This window comes from Aspergillus puulaauensis, chromosome 8 (genome assembly GCF_016861865.1).
Source record: "Aspergillus puulaauensis MK2 DNA, chromosome 8, nearly complete sequence".
Classification (NCBI taxonomy): domain Eukaryota; kingdom Fungi; phylum Ascomycota; class Eurotiomycetes; order Eurotiales; family Aspergillaceae; genus Aspergillus; species Aspergillus puulaauensis.
In genome coordinates, this window is record NC_054864.1 from 2,335,686 (window position 1) to 2,353,703 (window position 18,018).

General features: G+C 49.4%; 8 protein-coding genes across 8 annotated transcripts; 4 read left to right on the plus strand and 4 right to left on the minus strand.

Moving 5' to 3' along the window:
* Nucleotides 1–75: 75 nt before the first annotated feature.
* Nucleotides 76–1,493, minus strand: APUU_80892A (uncharacterized protein; the record flags this gene model as incomplete). Its single annotated transcript, XM_041697223.1, has 7 exons — nucleotides 76–491; nucleotides 547–621; nucleotides 682–694; nucleotides 756–843; nucleotides 903–961; nucleotides 1,021–1,193; nucleotides 1,241–1,493. 7 exons carry the CDS (start codon nucleotides 1,491–1,493, stop codon nucleotides 76–78), a joined length of 1,077 nt encoding a protein of 358 aa, XP_041562775.1.
* A 531-nt stretch (nucleotides 1,494–2,024) lies between these two features.
* Nucleotides 2,025–2,639, minus strand: APUU_80893A (carboxymuconolactone decarboxylase family protein; the record flags this gene model as incomplete). The annotated part of the gene is made up of 1 exon (XM_041697225.1): nucleotides 2,025–2,639. The coding sequence occupies one exon, from the start codon at nucleotides 2,637–2,639 to the stop codon at nucleotides 2,025–2,027; it is 615 nt and encodes a 204-aa protein (XP_041562776.1).
* A 2,273-nt stretch (nucleotides 2,640–4,912) lies between these two features.
* Nucleotides 4,913–6,076, minus strand: APUU_80894A (SDR family NAD(P)-dependent oxidoreductase; the record flags this gene model as incomplete). The annotated part of the gene is made up of 6 exons (XM_041697226.1): nucleotides 4,913–4,996; nucleotides 5,065–5,132; nucleotides 5,188–5,421; nucleotides 5,475–5,642; nucleotides 5,705–5,935; nucleotides 6,004–6,076. 6 exons carry the CDS (start codon nucleotides 6,074–6,076, stop codon nucleotides 4,913–4,915), a joined length of 858 nt encoding a protein of 285 aa, XP_041562777.1.
* A 553-nt stretch (nucleotides 6,077–6,629) lies between these two features.
* Nucleotides 6,630–7,562, minus strand: APUU_80895A (uncharacterized protein; the record flags this gene model as incomplete). Its single annotated transcript, XM_041697227.1, has 3 exons — nucleotides 6,630–6,978; nucleotides 7,050–7,219; nucleotides 7,281–7,562. 3 exons carry the CDS (start codon nucleotides 7,560–7,562, stop codon nucleotides 6,630–6,632), a joined length of 801 nt encoding a protein of 266 aa, XP_041562778.1.
* Nucleotides 7,563–7,927: 365 nt separating this feature from the next.
* APUU_80896S (uncharacterized protein) lies at nucleotides 7,928–9,775 on the plus strand (the record flags this gene model as incomplete). The annotated part of the gene is made up of 6 exons (XM_041697228.1): nucleotides 7,928–8,011; nucleotides 8,075–8,143; nucleotides 8,208–8,370; nucleotides 8,428–9,382; nucleotides 9,445–9,578; nucleotides 9,648–9,775. 6 exons carry the CDS (start codon nucleotides 7,928–7,930, stop codon nucleotides 9,773–9,775), a joined length of 1,533 nt encoding a protein of 510 aa, XP_041562779.1.
* Nucleotides 9,776–10,074: 299 nt separating this feature from the next.
* On the plus strand, nucleotides 10,075–12,312 carry APUU_80897S (Zn(II)2Cys6 transcription factor; the record flags this gene model as incomplete). The annotated part of the gene is made up of 1 exon (XM_041697229.1): nucleotides 10,075–12,312. The coding sequence occupies one exon, from the start codon at nucleotides 10,075–10,077 to the stop codon at nucleotides 12,310–12,312; it is 2,238 nt and encodes a 745-aa protein (XP_041562780.1).
* Nucleotides 12,313–13,859: 1,547 nt separating this feature from the next.
* APUU_80898S (uncharacterized protein) lies at nucleotides 13,860–15,307 on the plus strand (the record flags this gene model as incomplete). Its single annotated transcript, XM_041697230.1, has 4 exons — nucleotides 13,860–14,826; nucleotides 14,891–14,959; nucleotides 15,013–15,189; nucleotides 15,249–15,307. 4 exons carry the CDS (start codon nucleotides 13,860–13,862, stop codon nucleotides 15,305–15,307), a joined length of 1,272 nt encoding a protein of 423 aa, XP_041562781.1.
* A 165-nt stretch (nucleotides 15,308–15,472) lies between these two features.
* APUU_80899S (ankyrin repeat domain-containing protein) lies at nucleotides 15,473–18,010 on the plus strand (the record flags this gene model as incomplete). Its single annotated transcript, XM_041697231.1, has 2 exons — nucleotides 15,473–15,927; nucleotides 15,985–18,010. The coding sequence occupies 2 exons, from the start codon at nucleotides 15,473–15,475 to the stop codon at nucleotides 18,008–18,010; spliced, it is 2,481 nt and encodes an 826-aa protein (XP_041562782.1).
* Between the last annotated feature and the right edge of the window lie 8 nt (nucleotides 18,011–18,018).

An 18,018-nucleotide genomic window follows, 5' to 3' on the forward strand; every position in this document is an offset into this window, starting at 1 on the left:
CTGAATAATATATCTCTCCTCGGTATTCTCGATGATATTCTCGGGGATTTCGATCTCGGGTATTTTCCATGCCTACTATATAGCCAGACCAACCTCCATGGTCAGAAAACAGGCCAGGGAATCCTGGTTAGCCTCAATAACATCTCCGAAGGCCATCAGGGCAGCACAGCGCTGGTCATAGAAGGTTTTAGACCATTTCCGGAAGGCCTGCTGGGCGGCGTCAACGGAGCGGTTCAAGTCCTCGGGGTCGCGACGGGGACGGGGGGATTGTCCTGGCCAGTAGCTGGGTTGACACCATTGCGGGTTTGCGCTGTGGATGTCAACCAATTGAGCTTCTTCTTCTGCTAGGTACCCTGTTTCGTTCAGTGCAAAGTCAGCGACGTATCCATTTGCACCTGGACTGTTCCGGCTTCGGCTCGAGGTGAAGAGATATTTCTCATCTCGAGATGGCTGCACAGTATTACCGCGGAAGGTGAATTCACCGCGAAAGTCTGGCAATAATGTCAGGGAATTAATTCGTATAGTGGCAGATTGTCACATTCTTACCGTTAGGTATGGCACTACCACGCTGTACGTGTTTTAGCTGGATATCTCCAATCTCGTAAACATCAAGCCATTGCGCTGGAGGTCACTCGTTAGTATATAGGTACTTTGCAGCCATGTGGAGCTTTGTCCACTCACTGTGTTCTGTTATCTGTAATATCATCAAATTAGACTCTTACGTGCTTTTATGATTTAGTCTGTGACAAGCATACCACGTAGAGAAGCCTCCCATCCTTACTAGGATAGGTATTGCGAGAGCCATTTGCTGCAATATCGTACATATAGATGGAGTTCATGCCACTGGTCGAGTTTAGAAAGGGGTCATAAGAGCGGGAAAATGGCATAGTTAGCTCACATACAGATCAGGAATGAAGGCTTTATTGTTGACATTGACGTCAAACGCATGAGCTCCGTATAGCTAAGTTCAAGAGCGAGATTTAGTCGAACGTCCTGACATAGACTCCACAATCTACTTACGACAGCATTGCGGGTTTTGTCCACTCTTTTGATCTCTTCCGATGGCAGAAGATCAATCTCGTCAATCAGTTGGCCTATGCCCCCGTCCTGGTCAAGAGCATGGACATGCGCGGTGGGTCCTCCAGCACTGAAAGCGTACTGGCCGTTGTCCGAGACATAGCAGGCGGAGGAAGCTGTAAGGGGTCAGTAAAATGGTTTAGAAATTCGGGTTACAGGCGACAGTTCCTGATGTTGACCGTGTCGAGGTGGTTGAACGTGAAGCTCTCACTGACACTCCAAGAGAATAAGCGCGGAGGCTCGCTCATGGCAGTTGCGTGGATACGATCCTTGGCGGAATTGCTCGAGACAAATTGGTGCAGTCCATATCCCGGAACTGTCGAATCCAAGCCCAAAGTCCTCGAGACGCTGTCGAAGGCGAGGAGGAAGAGTGTGGTGTTGGTATAGGAGCCGGTGACCAGGTGATGGAGCTGCATTGTAGTATGAACTAGACCTAGGAAGTAAGCACACCTGGTATCGTGCAAAAGGGAAATAATAGAAGAGCCTCTGAACTAATCTTACGTCTCCTATGTATACTACTATGCCAATTTCCTGTGCGGAGATTGTCCCCCTCAATAACTTCATAAGATCATCAAATGGCAATGACGATCACAGCTCAGGCGGCGATTCCCCGTCGACTCTGGGTTATTCAGGATCGTGAATCAATTCCCCGCAGCCAAAAGCTGACGCCTAATCCATTGTCCCCGGGACAAATTGCGGAGGCCAAGATCCGCGGGCATTGTATAGTCTCGGCCATCTGCCGCTTTTATAGATCACTAAGCGTTAAGGGACAACTTGGAGTGGAAAATAGGAAGGATGCCGAGTTAGCACAGTTCTCGCGTCAAATAGATTTGGTAACAAGAGTTTTTGAAAGCCACTGCATTTTGTGCGATTGGACGGATATTTTGCTCTTCGAACGTAGAGTGTGCCATGATTTAAACTCAGTGCTAAGTTCAATGGCTATAGACTTAAGCGGACTCGATCATATTCTGCGGACTTTCCATTTCGCCGTCATTATGCTCTCCCACATCCAAAGCCACCAAGAACCGACTGACACAGTTATACCCTGCAATAGTCGCGGTAAGTTCAACAATCGCGCGGTCGGATGGCAAAACCTCATGCAACTCCTGAAACACCTTATCGCTAACCGCCACGCGAACCGTCATCTCATCCGTATATCTAATCACAGCCTCCTGTGTTCTGCTAAGAACACTGCTCGCCCAGGCCTTTCGTGCGTTCTCTTCATCCGTGAGAGTGGGAAGAGCAGCCACATCACTGAGTTCACTGACGGAAGCCCCTGCTTTCAGTGCGAGCGGTCCATGTATATTCCACTCATAGACCGCGTTGTTGAGGACGCCGATACGGCAGATGCTCAGTTCCAGGATATCGGGCGAGATGTTGGTTTTTGTGCGGAGAGAGCCGATGAAGGAGTTGTAGCCGTCGGCCACAGGAGGGGCTTGTAACAATGCAAGGTCCAGGGGGAGGAGAGGGCGCGGCAAACGACGCGCTGAGATCCGTTGGTAGATCTGAATGGCATCGCTCTCAGTTGGGGGTAGTTCCCTCGGGGCATAGGGTAGACGCATGGCAGAGAAGTGCGAGCACGAGGTGACGGTCCAACGAGGTTTTGCTGCTGAGTTCGCAATTGTTTGAGTTGCACAAGAGAAATCATCCCGCTCCAGGAAACGAGTCACCTAAAACCAACAACCATTTGTGTTCTCATCATCCTTTCCCAAGTTCGTGCCGTTGGTTTGGTCCCGGCCAAACGCCGAAGTGGATACTTCGTCGCCGGCGATTCGCCGCAATGCCGTTTGACCCCGATGGATCTCATGTATGTTGGGAAATACCTTAGCACAAGTGTGAGCATGGTACTGGAAACAGTGTACGGGAAGAAGTGTATTGAGCAGAAACGAGGATAGCAGGAGTGAGATCTAACTAGGGAGGCAGTAGAGGAAAGATATAGATCCGCTAGTGTATTCTCTTATAAGAGTAAACCTCTTAATATATCGGTAGGTTCCTCCTAATTATGTCAAGTATGTCTAAGACTTCTCTAGCAAATATCCTTAGCTACAGATCTATACATGGCACTCAAGCTAGTCAACCCACTTGGATTTCTGTACGTCGGCCAGTATGTTCTCGTTAGACGCTTGGCTCAGATTAGCCATCATCAAATCCAATTCCCACTTTCGTAAGTGATTCTCGGCGTCTGAATCTGCTCTAGAGACCGTCCTTTCCACTGGAGGGTCCAATGGTGATCCATTCACACAAAAAGTGCGTCTGTCGGATAGCACATCTGATAAAACGTCCCAATGAATCGAAGGGCGATCTTCATCAGGATGAGACGGCGCAGTTCTCGACCCAAGTGTAGTTGTGGCTTTCATGTCTTTGGAGACGTTGACGCATAACTCCAGCAGATGCTGACACCTTGCAAGAAGTTCACTCTGCTGGACGCGACTTTGCTTATAAAGCCTGTCAAGCCGACGTTCCATACGTCCAATATGGTTACAACGGCAATGACACCTGTGATGATCTATTTCAGGGTGGTGCTCATCACAGAGGCCTGGGTGAATCTCCCTAACACGCGCGCGAATGGATTCAAGGCATCTTAGAAGAATAGAAAGCAGCTCATCGGCCCCAGCTTCTGTTTTTGACACGTATGCTGTTAGGCCGTTCTTCAGATGATCAGGTAATGGTATCGGACAAAGTAAAAGCCAGGAAGTGATTTGATGCGCGGCAGTCTTAGTTACAGCACCGGCTGCGACAGGCTTCTGGAAATTGGCCCCAGGAGTATGGGAAGGAGGGCAGAGCGAGGCTTTTTCAGGAGTCCTCTCTGTAAACTCAGGGGCCATGCCGTATGTATCTTCACTGATAGGTTTTGCAGGTATCATATAATCATCTCTGATCGATCTTGTTTCAGAAGAAAACGCACTCGAAGTGTCTTGTACACGAGGATCTGGTGTTCTGGCAACTTTTGACAAGCTCCTGAGAAGCATTAGCGAGGAAACCTTTCCAGTAACGGAAGGACAGTTCAATTTGAAATATTCTTTTACAGTGATATTTGCAATCATGCTTACCTGTGCCGATGGTGGTTTTTTCTGGATCCCCGATCAAGGAGGATACAAGAGGTATTTACAGAATCACAACTGCTGCATGGGAAGTGTGAATCCGCTGTACATCGCTTTTTTCTAATTCGGCATCTCTGACAGGCATTGCGAGACCTCTTCCGGTTGGCGGGTGTTTCCATCGTGTGAATGTGCAAAGTTTGCTCGCCTAATTAGTGATTTCGTGAGGCCACAAGCAAGATGGCATGGGCGCGTGTATTCAGAAGATTGACTAAAGAGAAGAGGAAGAAAGCCGGAGCTGGCAGGCGGGGTGAGACGACGAGCTATACTCAACCTAATGCGGAAACGGGGTCTGCCAGTTGATTGCGAACAACTTCGAACAATTCACCGAGAACAGAAAGAAGCTGTTACAAATGCACCTCTATTTGACTCACGATGGCCGGGCTTACTTGTTTCATGATGGGAACTATCTCTTGCGGTCATCCTCCGACGGCCGGCAGGCCATATTCCGTCTCTAACCAGCAAGCTTTGCCTCTTGGGTTTGGGCATTACGTCGCATTCTGATTATTCTGGATTTCCGATCGTGAGAGTCCAGGCGCCTATAACAACAATCCGTGAGAACTCAGTTGTCTCACATCCATTGGTTGAGGGTCATTCACACAGCAGCCAAATACATCAAGACAGAAATCTCTATTATTCAATGTTATACACTTCTGTTTTGAATAACTAATACACAAGAACGACCTCACATTGAAAATCTTGATATCAGACCAGTCACAATTTCGTGCGAAGCAAATTCATGCGTTATTCGGAACGCCCGAAATCTGTTCTGCCAATTTATCAGCTTTCAGAGCTGGCCTGTCCGTTTTTCCTGCCGTTGTCTGTTGTATAGAAGTTTCAAGGTTAGCTCAAGTGGAATAGATACAACTGCACAGAGGACATTACTCACCCCTCCGTCCACCGGCATGATCAGCCCAGTAATCCATTTCGCCTCTTGACTGCACAGAAAGAGTATGGCTGTATGTGTTAGACCGAGAACAGGGAACATTTTAATCGAATGGAAACGACGTACCATAGCCAACATCCCATCCCGTTCCCTCCTGCTTGAGGAGGTTTTGATTGATACGCGCTTGGCGCATTTCATCCGTCATGCCCCTTCCACGCACCATAGGAGTAAAAACCATCCCAGGGCACACGCAGTTAACGCGGATATTCTCCGGGCCATGCTGGGCAGCCATTGCTCGGGTCATTTGGATGATTGCGCCCTTGCTTGTAGGGTACAGAAGACTGGGATTGCCTCCGAGGACTGAATATTCTAGATTAGTTACTGAAGAGATGGAAATGGGGAGGGAGACGTACGGCCGCTGACGGAAGACATATTGACAATCGCACCTCGCCCGCACTTCCTCATTTCCGGGATGGCGTGCCGGCTCATCAAGACCATGCTCGTCACATTGATCCTCAGATCACGCTCCCACGCGGCGACATGAAGCGTTGTAGCATCGCCCATGGCTCCTCCGACACCAACTAATAAAAGTAGCGTTTAGGGTCTAATCGGGCACCGGTAAGTCATTCCATGGGACTCTTACCAATGTTGACAAGAATATTTACTGCCCCAAACGTTTCCACTGTTTGCGCGACAGCCCTTTGGCAGCTCTCTTCGTCAGTCACATCAGCCTGGACAACTTCTGATTCGCCACCCTCGAGGTCGATCATTCGTTTTGTTTCCTGGGCCCATTCGACATTGTAGTCCACCAAGGCAACCTTGGCGCCCTGTCGGGCGAGCAGGATCGCAGTTGCACGTCCATTGCCAATTTCACCTGCAATATTTTGTTAGCCATACTCCCAGTCACGTCATAAAGAGGACAAGAAGAAAGAAAATCCTTACCAGGCATGCGAGATCCTGCACCGGTAACGATGGCAACTTGGCCCGTGAAATCGAAGGCTTTGATGGCTGACATGATGACAACTTCTGGACGTTTAGATGTCTGTTGCAAGTTTCCCTTTTTTTTTGGGTTCTGGATAAGATTTATAAGTACACTCACCTCACTTTCTCAGGCAAACAAGCCGGGCCTCGGGAAGAACAGTAAGTAACCGTGCGATGATTGGTCCGGCCATTCTCCGGACCTCCACTGCGGGAGCCCCACCAAGCGGGCCATCTGGAGCAGCGAATCAAGCGACAAGGTTTTCGGGGTCAACTACTGAATACTGATACTCCTCGCTCACATGGCGGTTCATGGGGGACGATATGCCCATGAAGGTTTTCAAGCGACTAGCGAAGTCGGGGATTTCAAAACTGTGTGTTGCACTGGCATTTATTCGAGGCTTATATGAGCCGAGATACATTTAGCTGGGAACATATTCAGATTCGTTTATATACTACAGTACTGCGCACTATGATAGCCAGAAATCGAACCACTCCACACAACCCCGCAGACTTTGTTCCTTGACATATCCTATTATGAATTAGCTCCATGGGTCACGGTCATACACCGCGACATTCCAGGATGGTAGCTACTCACGCTGATAAGGGTCTTTCATATCTCCACGAAGAGCAAAGCCGTGTTCAGCCCCGGAAAACAGTTGGAGATGGTAGGTTTTGCGCCCAGACTGCAGAATTCTCAAGGCCGTGCGACGAGAGTTCTTGTCGAATGTATGGTCCTCCTCGGCGCAGGACAAAAACAAGGGCTCTGCATTCAAGCTTGAGTCCCCGGTACTGTGCTTGGGTGTACAAGGGTGAGAGCACTCACTGGTGATTTTTGTGAAATGTTCTTCCCTCAAGAAGGCTGGGTGAGCAAATGCACCGGCAGTTACTGTCTCTTTTGCCAGCTCGTTGCACACATATGGAGCACCAAAGCAGTATCTGGGTGCCATTGCGGACATTCGATTAGAAGGGACTCGAGCCCTCGGAATGCCGAATAATCAGAGACTCACCCCACGCATGCATATTTGGTTGATGGCTGGCCATATGTTCGTTTTACCTCTTCAATCCATCTTGGAACTGCTTCATCTGCAAACTTCATATGCTTTTGTTTCCATGCCTCGTAGTCAAAATTCGGATTGGATTGATCGTGGCGATTGCGACGATGTTTCCACACAGGGTCCTGCAATAGGTCAGCTTGGTCAAGCACATAGCGACATGAAAGGGCTAGACAAGCTTCGTACGCCTCGAAAATAGTCCAAACCAAGGACGAGATAACCCGCGTCCGCAAAGGCGTCCATCACCAAAAGGCCGTTGGGAAACATCCCCCAGACATCAGGAAAGTAGAGCAAAATATGACCATTTGCGTAATCCGCTTTGGGTCGCGAGATATAGGTTTCCACGCCAGCGACCGTTTCAAAGTGCCCACGCGATGTCCCCTCATGCAGTGTGCCTTTCAGACAGCATCGCCCAGATGGCTGCGCCAGCCAGCTGGTGCTTTTGATAATTTCATGCACCGGCATCATGGATGAGGGGATGTAATCTGTCCCACCTGCAGCAATTGGTGGCGTGGACCAATTTATTTCATTTTTTGGGCTCTTTGCATGTTTTGACAGTTTCGGACACTTTCCGCCCACTTCTATGCCGTCTATCCGGCGTCTGGCCGCGTGGAGTTGTGGGATTTCCCCGCAAACTTTGCTGGTTGTCAACCCCATCAACGTCGAGTTGACAGTGCGTGGGCCTATAAGTATCATGCACCCCAGACCGGGGGGTACATTTGGGATAGGTGGATTGTCTGAAGAGCTTGACCAGGATTTTCACAGGTGTCGTCAACTCACTTTTTGTGAATGCCATTATGCTTTCCCCACAAAAACAAGACTCCCCTGGCAACATGCATATTGAACAACTGAATTCTGCGGGCGGTCCCCAACGCATTGATGAGGTCGAAGAGGCTAAAGAGACGACGCTCATTGAGGTATGCGTTTCCTGGATTCGGAGCTGAAGCAAGAAGCTCTAATTTTGTCAACACTCTTTCCAGGCACACGCAAATACGGTCGGATATAAAGAGTATCGTGAAGGTCTGGGGATTTCCATCTCTAAGAAGGAGGTAAGCGAGAGACTCTTTTCTCATCGCTGTCCATACTTGCCGGTCACTGATAGTTGCTTCCAAGAATTCTCGAGTCAGATGGAAAATCGATCTCGTTGTTCTTCCAATCTTTCTGATCACCCAGGCCCTGCAATTCATGGACAAAACCGCCTTGAATTATGCAAACCTGTTGGGCTACCAAGAGACTCTTGGCCTTCATGGCCAGCAATTCAATTATCTATCTGCGAGTGAGTACCCCATCCCTTTCTGCCGCGCGAAGTTACTGATATGACTTTTTTCCATAGTGGTATATGCCGGCTACTTCTTCGGACAATATCCCTGTGGGTGGCTAGTAGGCCGATTTCCTGCCCAGCGAGTTCTTGGTCTAAGTTGTTTCATTTGGGGATTGATGGTTATCATCATGACTCAATGCCACACCTTTTCGAGTGCACTTGCGGTCCGTTTCATTATGGGATTGTTCGAAGCGGCAGTTACGCCAGGGCTGACTCTGATGACCGGCTTCTGGTATACCCGACAAGAGATTCCACTCCGTCAGTGCATTTGGTACTCTGCATTAGGATGGGGTGGCATTGTCGGCTCCTATATTTGTTTTGGAATCACAAAGCTGCCAGTTGATTTCAAGCCAGAACGCTGGGAGCTATTATTCTATATCCTCGGATCAGCAACGTGCCTCTGGGCAGCTGTCATTGTATTCGTTCTTCCTGATGCACCCTCAAGCGCGTTTTTCTTATCGAAGACTGAGCGCGTCATTGGGATCAAAAGAGTTGCAGGTAATGAGACAGGTGTCAAGACAAAGACATTCAACACCAAACAAGCAATAGTCGCATTGTCCGATCCTAAAGCTATCCTGCTTTTTGTCTCGGTTTTTGCAGCAGCGATTCCGAATGGTGTCGTCAACTCTTTTTCCACAATCATTATCGAGGACATGGGGTTCTCGAAAACCAAGACTACAGAGCTGAAGTCAGTCGGAGACGCAGTTGTCATTATCGCACTGGTTATTGGCGGTACAGTAACACTGAATATACCAAACAGCAGATTGCTTACTTCGACTGCGGCTAATATCCTGTGCACTGTTACTGCCGCATGTATGGCATACTTACCACGCGAGCAGAAATGGCAGAGACTGGCTTGCTTCTGGCTTGTTAATGCACAGTCGGTAGGATTTACAATCTCACTTGTCACAATATCCTCAAATATGGCTGGTTACACCCACCGTGCTATGGCGAATGCGCTTGTTTTGTCAGTAACCATCCTATAACACTTCCTATGTACTGGTTGAACTGACCGACTGTCTTATCTAGCACTGCGTATTGCTGGGGCAACTTTGCTGGGCCCTTTGTGGTTAAGCCCTCTGAAGCTCCCGAGTACAAAGGTGCTACAATTGGTCTTCTTGTTGGATACGCAATTAAGGCGGGCTGTCACATATGTCTATTTCGTACGTACAATTGATGTCTTCAATGTCACTAACTAGATCTACCAGTCCGCTAACTTGGATGAACTATAGTTTACATGCTTATTGTCAACCGGCACCGAGACTCTGTCTATGGGCCGGCGGATAAGGCTCGGAGTGATGAAGCTGGCATGCAGGATTACACCGAGTTCGAGAACAAGGATTTTCGTTATGTGCTATAAGAGCTAGGTTAGAATTAGGCATGGAATCATTATACTGATGATAGGGACCGTCCTGAGGTCATACGCCGTTATGTAAAGATGTGACAATAACTAGTTATAAAACGACAGCCCTACCATGCTGTATTGTATTCTTTTTGGTTTGCTATTGGCGGGACCGAGACATACAACGTGACACCCCCATCTGGCCTAGCTCTACCCCAGAGTTGTCCCTCTCCCTCTCCATCTCCCTCGTTTGTCTCCAAGTTGCCTCCACAAATATTCCATGTACCAGGACTCAAGCCTGGAGTGAAATTTTGGTTATGGTGCGACACCAAAAGGCAGTATGCTCGACGTGCCGTCGTCGGAAGAGCAGATGCGATGGAGGCATTCCACGTTGCTCCGCCTGCGCCGCTAGCTCTTCTACCTGCCGTTATGAGAAAGCACCATCCATCGCTTATGTGCGTTGCTTGCAGTCCCGGATCCATGATTTGGAGGCAAAGTTGGAAAACGCAGAAACCGCTTCTTCTCCGCCTTCTTCTCTTCTTGAAACTTCGGCCTTCACCAACCAAGACGACAATTCCATTTCTTTAAATGCCCGGGGAGCCGTCATCTACCACAATCAAACGTCGGCCATCCACGAAGATCCACCTGATGCTTCCCATCAATCACCAGACTCTGCACCTCAACCCTCCACATCAGCAGCCGCGGAGAAAACCACCAGTGACACTAGACGTCACCTTGTTGCAAATGCTGCGGCTCAGAAGGATCTCGAATTGCTTACTTTGAATGCTACATCGCCACAGGCTGATGTGCCTCCAGAGATCTCTAATGTCCTTTTAAGGCTGCATTGGTGTTGGTTACACCCGAGCTTCTTGTTCGTCTATCGCCCGGCCTTTACAAGAGATTTGCTGCAATCAGCTCTGCAAGTTCATGACACCACATACTGCTCTGCTACCTTGTTCAAGGTTCTATGCGCTCACAGCTGTCGCTTTATTCGTGACCCGGAAGCTTTGTGGAGCTCTGAAAAGCAAAATGAAAACTTCACTCAGCTCTGCAATCGGCTCATGACGGAGGCAAAAGCACTCCTAGCCATGGAAACGCTAAAGCAACCTTCAATACCTACAATCCAAGCACTGTTGCAACAATCTGCTCGTGATATTGCTTGTGGTCAATCATCATCTTCCTGGCTCTATTCCGGCATGGCCTTTCGCATGGCGATTGATCTTGGACTACATGTTTCCCCCGATATATTACAACGCCACTCTCCTACCCTTTCGACAGAAGATGTCGAAATCAGAAAACGCCTGTTCTGGAGCCTGTACTCATGGGACAAGCACATTAGTCTCTACTTGGGGCGAATGCCTAACTTTGTAACGGGTTCCGAAAGTGTCTCACTTGAGTTCCTTGACGATTTCACGGATAACGACCCATGGGAGCCCTTCTATGGACCCAATCCAGCTTCCAACGAGCTTCCAGCGTATCCAGCGGTTCCGGGCCACATAGTATCTTGCTTCACACAATTATGCAAGCTCTGTAAGCTGATATCGCAGATGTTGTTGAATCTGTATAGCTCAAGCTCCGTCAGCGACACTCAGTCATCACCCAGCGCTCGGGCGGCAGCATTCGTGCACATAGATCGAAAGCTGCAGGAGTGGCATGAGTCGTTGCCATCGTTTCTGCACATTTCCCCAGACAACATTCCTGAGCTGAGTCCTCCCCCACACATCACATCACTCAATTTGATGTACCATACCACCCTTATTCTGCTGCATAGACCGCTTGTCTCCAGTGGGCAAGCCCTCTCCTCCGACGCATCCCGGAAAAGCTGGGAGATATGTCGATCAGCGACGACGACGATATACCATCTTCTGCAAATGTATATCAAGACGTTTGGCTTTCATCATATCACGTACATGAACAGCTACTGTACATACACAGCGGCGACGACTGCCGTATACCAACTGGAAACCTCCGACTTCAGGCCAGATCATGATCATACGAACGAAGCAGTATGGACAGAATTGAGGTTCCTGCTTGACATTCTCCAACGCACATCTTCTGCCATGCCCGGTTTGAATCGAAGCATCGACATAATTCGAACGCGGATCAAGAGAATACTTGATCGTCAAGCAGCCAGACAGCTTGAATCCCTTTTCCCAGCCCAGACACAGTCGGTCGGGCACACGAGCCGGCGAGCTGCTCATGAGGCACCGGCACCGGACAGGGAAAACGAGAGAAATCCGGCATACAATGACCCGAAGTCAACGTCAGTAGACAACGCCCCCAGATTCCCAGGAAGCGAAGACGCGCTGGTAGATGATCCAAATGGCTTGGATGTCTGGCTCCCGGCATTCCCAGGACAAGACGTTTCCTACGGGGCAGAGGTTATGCTTGATTTGAGAGATGTTGTTACTCCAGAGACACGATCTGCCCTCATGGGATCGAATTTGGACCCGCATATGCAGCTGAATGCTCCGATACCCCAATACCCTCAATTCGGCTACGATTCCTTCGGCGATGCCTCTTTCTCTCCATTGCCTCCAGGTGAAGGCATGTGACTGTTGCTTTCATCACTGGCCGTCTACACTTCATTTGCTGAACTCTGAAGCTTGCATAATACAGCTTCCTTATAATTATTTTTTCGTTTTTTAGATCCAAATCACGAACTGTTCTCTCACCTCGCCAGCTGCTAGAGGATCCAGATCTTCTAACACTGCCACGATACAATACTACACAAACGCTCTACTACTCAGTGCACCATCCAAATGCCACAACGAGGACAGCATCATCTAAGGATTACATTGACCTACGCAGTTCTCCCAAATCTGACCGATACACAGGGAGAATGAGAATACTTCCAGGAACGTCAAATCAGCGATAGGTTGAATTGTATAGGATGCATACTCCATGCTTTGCCGACGGAGCTCAGAATAAGGCAACTAGCGTAAGAGGTTGACTTGGATACGAGCACACATATTATATCCTGCACCTTGAGAGACACGACCACAACTCCTCGCGAGCCACACACGGACCCATACTTAAATGCGCAGGGCTCCAGACTTGCTGCACCCCATCAACTGAGACTCGGAGAATTAGAATGCCAGCTGCGACAGATTGAGTGGGGGGTGCCTTACCGGTACACGGCGTCCACATGGGATTCCGGTATAGATCAGGAGCAGGCCGAGCACTTTTTGATGGGGAAGGCATTTCCGACCTGTGACTCTGGCCACGGCTGCGCGCAGTTTCTACCGCAGGGATGTGGTTCACTCAAATCCTCTTCGTGGCCGCATGCATACTTTGTGGTGGTAACCCAATAAGAGCACATTGTTAAATATCTTGATAGTAAAATATCCCGATAGAGCGATGCAAGGCGTATAGAAGTGTGGAATAACCAGAATCAAAGATGAGACCGTCATGCTGTATTTATAGGGATGGAGCTGGTAGTAAGCCCTGTCGTGGAACCCCGCAGAACGGTAGGACATTGCATAGTGAGGGGGACTATAAGAAGTATCCAATTCTTTCGATCCACGTAGGAAGATTGAAAAGGACTAGCAGGGGAGCCCTACCAATTGACTCCAAAGTTCAGTACACTAACTCGATGACAGGTTGTGATAACATCCCATTCGAGGTAATGAAGCCGTGGCAGAAGGCAACCAATCGTAGCTCTAGAGTCTCATCAAAATGTGCCTCTTTCGTGTCAAGAGCCGCATCTGAATACGTGGGGATCGTTGTACCCAACCAATTTGGCATATACGCCAAGGTAGGCATACTCCGTATAACCCAATATAAAAGAAGGGCTTATTGCCACAAGTGGCTTTATGGTCGAATGCAGAATTCGATTTCACGGTATTCTATTGGATAAATACTATTCAAACTTGACTGCCGAATATGTGTGATGGAAGTGCTGGTTATTATTGGCCAGCACAGCTCTGACGTGGCACTGCAGGACACGGACGGGGCGCAAGGCTGAGGCTGAGGCTGACCTGGTCGGAGAACCTGCTGAGCTGCTCAAACCTCCAAAGTGGATTCCCAATCGCGACTTGCTCCTGTTATGCTCTTACAAGCGCCGGTATACGAGAACGTGGTGTGTACGTAGGCGGCCACCATGGCGACGAATCGTCTTCATCAGGATTATACCGTCGCTTGGCTCTGTGCCTTGCCCTGCGAGATGGCTGCCGCAGAAGCCATGCTGGACGAGAAACACTTTGACCTACCAACTGCGACGGGAGATGATAATACCTATATTTTGGGTCGGGTATACAGCCATAATGTTGTGATTGCGTGCTGCCGATCCGGTGTTTATGGCACGACGTCAGCATCGACATGCGCAACACAACTGCAAGCAACGTTCAAGTCGATCCGGTTCTTTTTACTTGTCGGCATCGGAGGAGGAGCCCCGACTGACAAGGCCGATATTCGACTTGGCGATGTGGTGGTAAGCAGGCCGACCAGGGAATTTGGAGGCGTGGTACAATACGATTATGGTAAGACGATAAGCGGCGGTCGCTTTGTGCGTACTGGACTGCTGAACAAGCCACGATCGGTGCTATTGACGGCCATCGCTAGACTGGAAGCAGCACATAAGGCGGCACCAAGCAAGATCCCTGCTACATTGGCGGAGATGGTAGAGAGAAATCCCGGCATGGGGAGGTTCACATACAAAGGCAAAGACCGGGATATCTTGTTTGATTCGGAATATGACCACTGTGAGGAGAATGATACTTGTGATGACTGCGATACTCAAAGGGCCGTGGTTAGACCTGATCGAATGGATTGTGAGCCTGTTGTCCACTACGGGCTCATTGCGTCTGGCAATCAAGTAATAAAGCACGCCCAAACAAGAGACAGGCTAGCGCAGGAACTTGGAATCCTATGCTTTGAAATGGAGGCCGCCGGGGTGATGGACGACTTTCAGTGCCTCGTGGTTCGAGGAATTTGTGACTACTCAGACTCGCATAAGAACAAACAGTGGCAGGAATATGCGGCAGCAACTGCGGCAGCCTTTGCGAAAGAGCTTCTTTCTGTGGTCCACGCAGTTCAGGTTTTGGACACACCATTACTAAAGTCAGACGGTACGTCACTGCTGGAGATGATAGGAATGTCTGGCTTTCATGCGCCTAACAGCCCAATTCTCAGCATTGTATTACCGTGCAAGTCCTCCATCTGGGAAGACGTATGCCCTAGATAGGCTTGTGCCTCAAGACGGTAGGTGCGGCGCAAGTGTGTTTAAGATGGCATGTACCGATGATATGGTATAGACGCTTCAGATTTTGAATTGATGATTCATCGGATATCGGATTACGACGAGAAAAGAGTGCATAGAAGGCTCCTGCAGAAACGGCTTGTGGGTACTACGCGGTGGTTCCTTGATAATACAGATTTCAAGGCCTGGTTCAGTGAGAGAACTGTTTCTGCGTTGTGGTGCTCGGGGAAAAGTAAGCATTGTCGCCAGTTGCATCAAGGTACGATACTGACCAAATGCCCCTGTTTGCAGTTGGCTCGGGCAAAACAATAATAGCGTTGGTTTCTTGGTTCCCTCGTTCGAGATTTTAGGTAACATTCAGCAGGTCCACAGCTGTAGAGGCTGCTGTGTATCGGAATCCTGAATGCTGTTCTCCCACAATTTGGTTCTACTGCGAGGCTGAGCATCGTGGAACACTGGAAGACGTATATATCCTGTCCAGCTTCATCAAACAGCTTTGCGAATTCTTGCGTCTGATGGGCGCGCCGTGTCCGCAAGATATAACAACCGAAATTCGGAAATTCTTTGGCGCTGAACGGATCCACCCGGACTTGAGAGACCTGGAGCATATCTTTAGGTTGCTTTTCGAGCTCCTGCCAGACACAGTCTATATAATTGATGGCCTAGACGCCTTGGATCAGAAGCACAGCAAATCTCTTCTGCAGTTTGTCCAATCGCTATTTCGCTCTATTAAGAACCCTAGAGGACCCCGGATCTTGCTGTTCAGCAGGGATCAAGTTCCAGGATACATAAACATGGCCACATTCATACCTGGCATTCGTCGGATTTCGACATCGAAAAATGTCATGCGAGACATCAAGGTCTACCTTGACACCAGCATCACGGATAAGAGCTTGTGCAGAAGACTCACTGACAACGTCGAGTTACTTGAGAAAGTTAGGCAAACCCTTCTAACCAAGTCCTTAGGAATGTAGGGTGCCAGAATTCTGTTACTGGATGTGTGAACTCCTTGCTGATGGTTGTTTAGGTTTCTTTGGGTGCACCTGGTCCTGGAAATTCTCTGGGATACTTGCCACACAGATGCAGAAATACGCTCAGCGTTGGCCACATTGCCCAAAGGACTTGAAGAGGTATATAGCCGCTGCTTGGATAGAATAACGTTCCGCGAGAGCTATGCACCGCTGGTGCTCAAGTGGGTTAGCTTTGCCACCAGGCCCCTACATATCGAGGAATTAAGAGAGGCTGTCTCGTTCGGGTTAGAGGACACACGGTGGAACGAAGAGACAAAGCCGCAGAAGGATGTTTTACTGGGCTGCTGTGCGAACCTTGTTATTGTGGACCGCGCAGATGAGTGTGTGCGCTTCGCACATTCGTCGGTACAGCAATACCTCGAGAAGCGCCTCGAACAAGATGGCGATTCAAACAGCGATCTCGCGTACCCAACTATAGAAAGGGGCAGTCTAGAATGCGGAGAATTGTGCGTTGCGTACCTCTCATTCTCAGACTTCAGCCTCCAGGTAAGGGAGTATTCAACGGAAGGAACAACAATCCCAGCCCCGTCTCCAGCATCAATAGCACAGCAGGTTCTTTCTCGTCATCCACGCACCAGACGTCTTTTCTCACGACTTTTGCCTGAAAAGAGTGAGACTCCTATAACCTTTCACGCCGTTCGCACGCGGTCAACTCCGGATTGGGGACGCTACAAGTTCCTCAATTACGCTGTCACAAACTGGGCAATACACACAAAGAAAATAACCGATACGTCTCTGGTTTGGGGGAAATTCATGACACTTGCCACATGTTTCAATGAAACTTGGAACTTTCACCCCTGGGTGGCTGGTGGCCGCTCAAATGAATCGCGTATCCACGGGCTTTTCAGCTGGGCAGTCAAAGAGCAACACGAGCCCTTGCTGTCAATTGCTATGGCTGCGGGAGAATCATACCATCGCATCTGCAATCTCCCCCTGATTGGCGAAAGACTTCCGGCCCTTCATGTCTCTTCGAAACTGGGCTATACGGCCGTAGCGAGGGCTCTACGAGATTCTTGCAAACTCAATATGCCAGACTGGGAAGGCCGTACGGCTCTACACCACGCAGCCAGTAGAGGGCACACTGAAATCTGTCACCTACTTCTAGACAAAGAGGGTATGAAGGTAGATACTGTAGGGCAGGCCCAATGTACACCACTGTGGCTCGCCGCCAGCAATGGGCACGTGGATGTCGCTCGCGTGCTTATACAGAACACATCGAATGCTGAAGTCAAAGAAAATACCACTCGCCAGAGCCCTCTTTCCGTGGCCGCACGAAACGGGCATCTTGCAATGGTCGACTTTCTTCTTCAGATAGGGACTGACTTAGAGTCAAAAGACGGTTTTGGTCGAACACCTCTACTGTGGGCTGTTCTTAACGGACGGGAGGAGGTAACAAAACTACTTCTTAAGCGCGCCGACTTGGAGGTTAAGGATGATAGAGGCTGGGCACCACTATCCACGGCTGCAGCACACGGGTATGGGGCGATAGTGAGTCTATTACTCGATAGGGGCTCTGATAAGGAGGCTTCTGGTACAGGTCAAACACCACTGTCAGAGGCTACAAGAAATGGACAAAAGGCTATAGTAAAACTACTGCTTGACAGAGGCGCTCATATAGAGTCGCGGGGCGTAAATGGTGAAACCCCTCTGGCATGGGCTGCAGCATCCGGATATAAGGAGGCAGCAAAGTTGCTGCTTACCAGGGGCGCTAAAATCGAGGCAAAGGATACTACAGGAAAAACACCATTACTATTTGCTGCATCACAGGGCCACCCAACTCTAATTCAGCTGCTGGCCCATAATCGTGCTAACTTGGAGGCCACAGATAATACCGGCCGTACACCCCTATCATGGGCCGCTGGCAACGGGAATGACGCAGAAGTAGCTCTGCTGCTTGAGCTGGGTGCTGACGCGGAGCATAAAGACGCTGCAAACCGGACACCACTGTCATGGGCGGAACAGCAGGGAAAACATACAGTAGCAAAGGCCCTTCGGCGCATGGCCGGTGGAGTTATTACTTGAGACTGGGC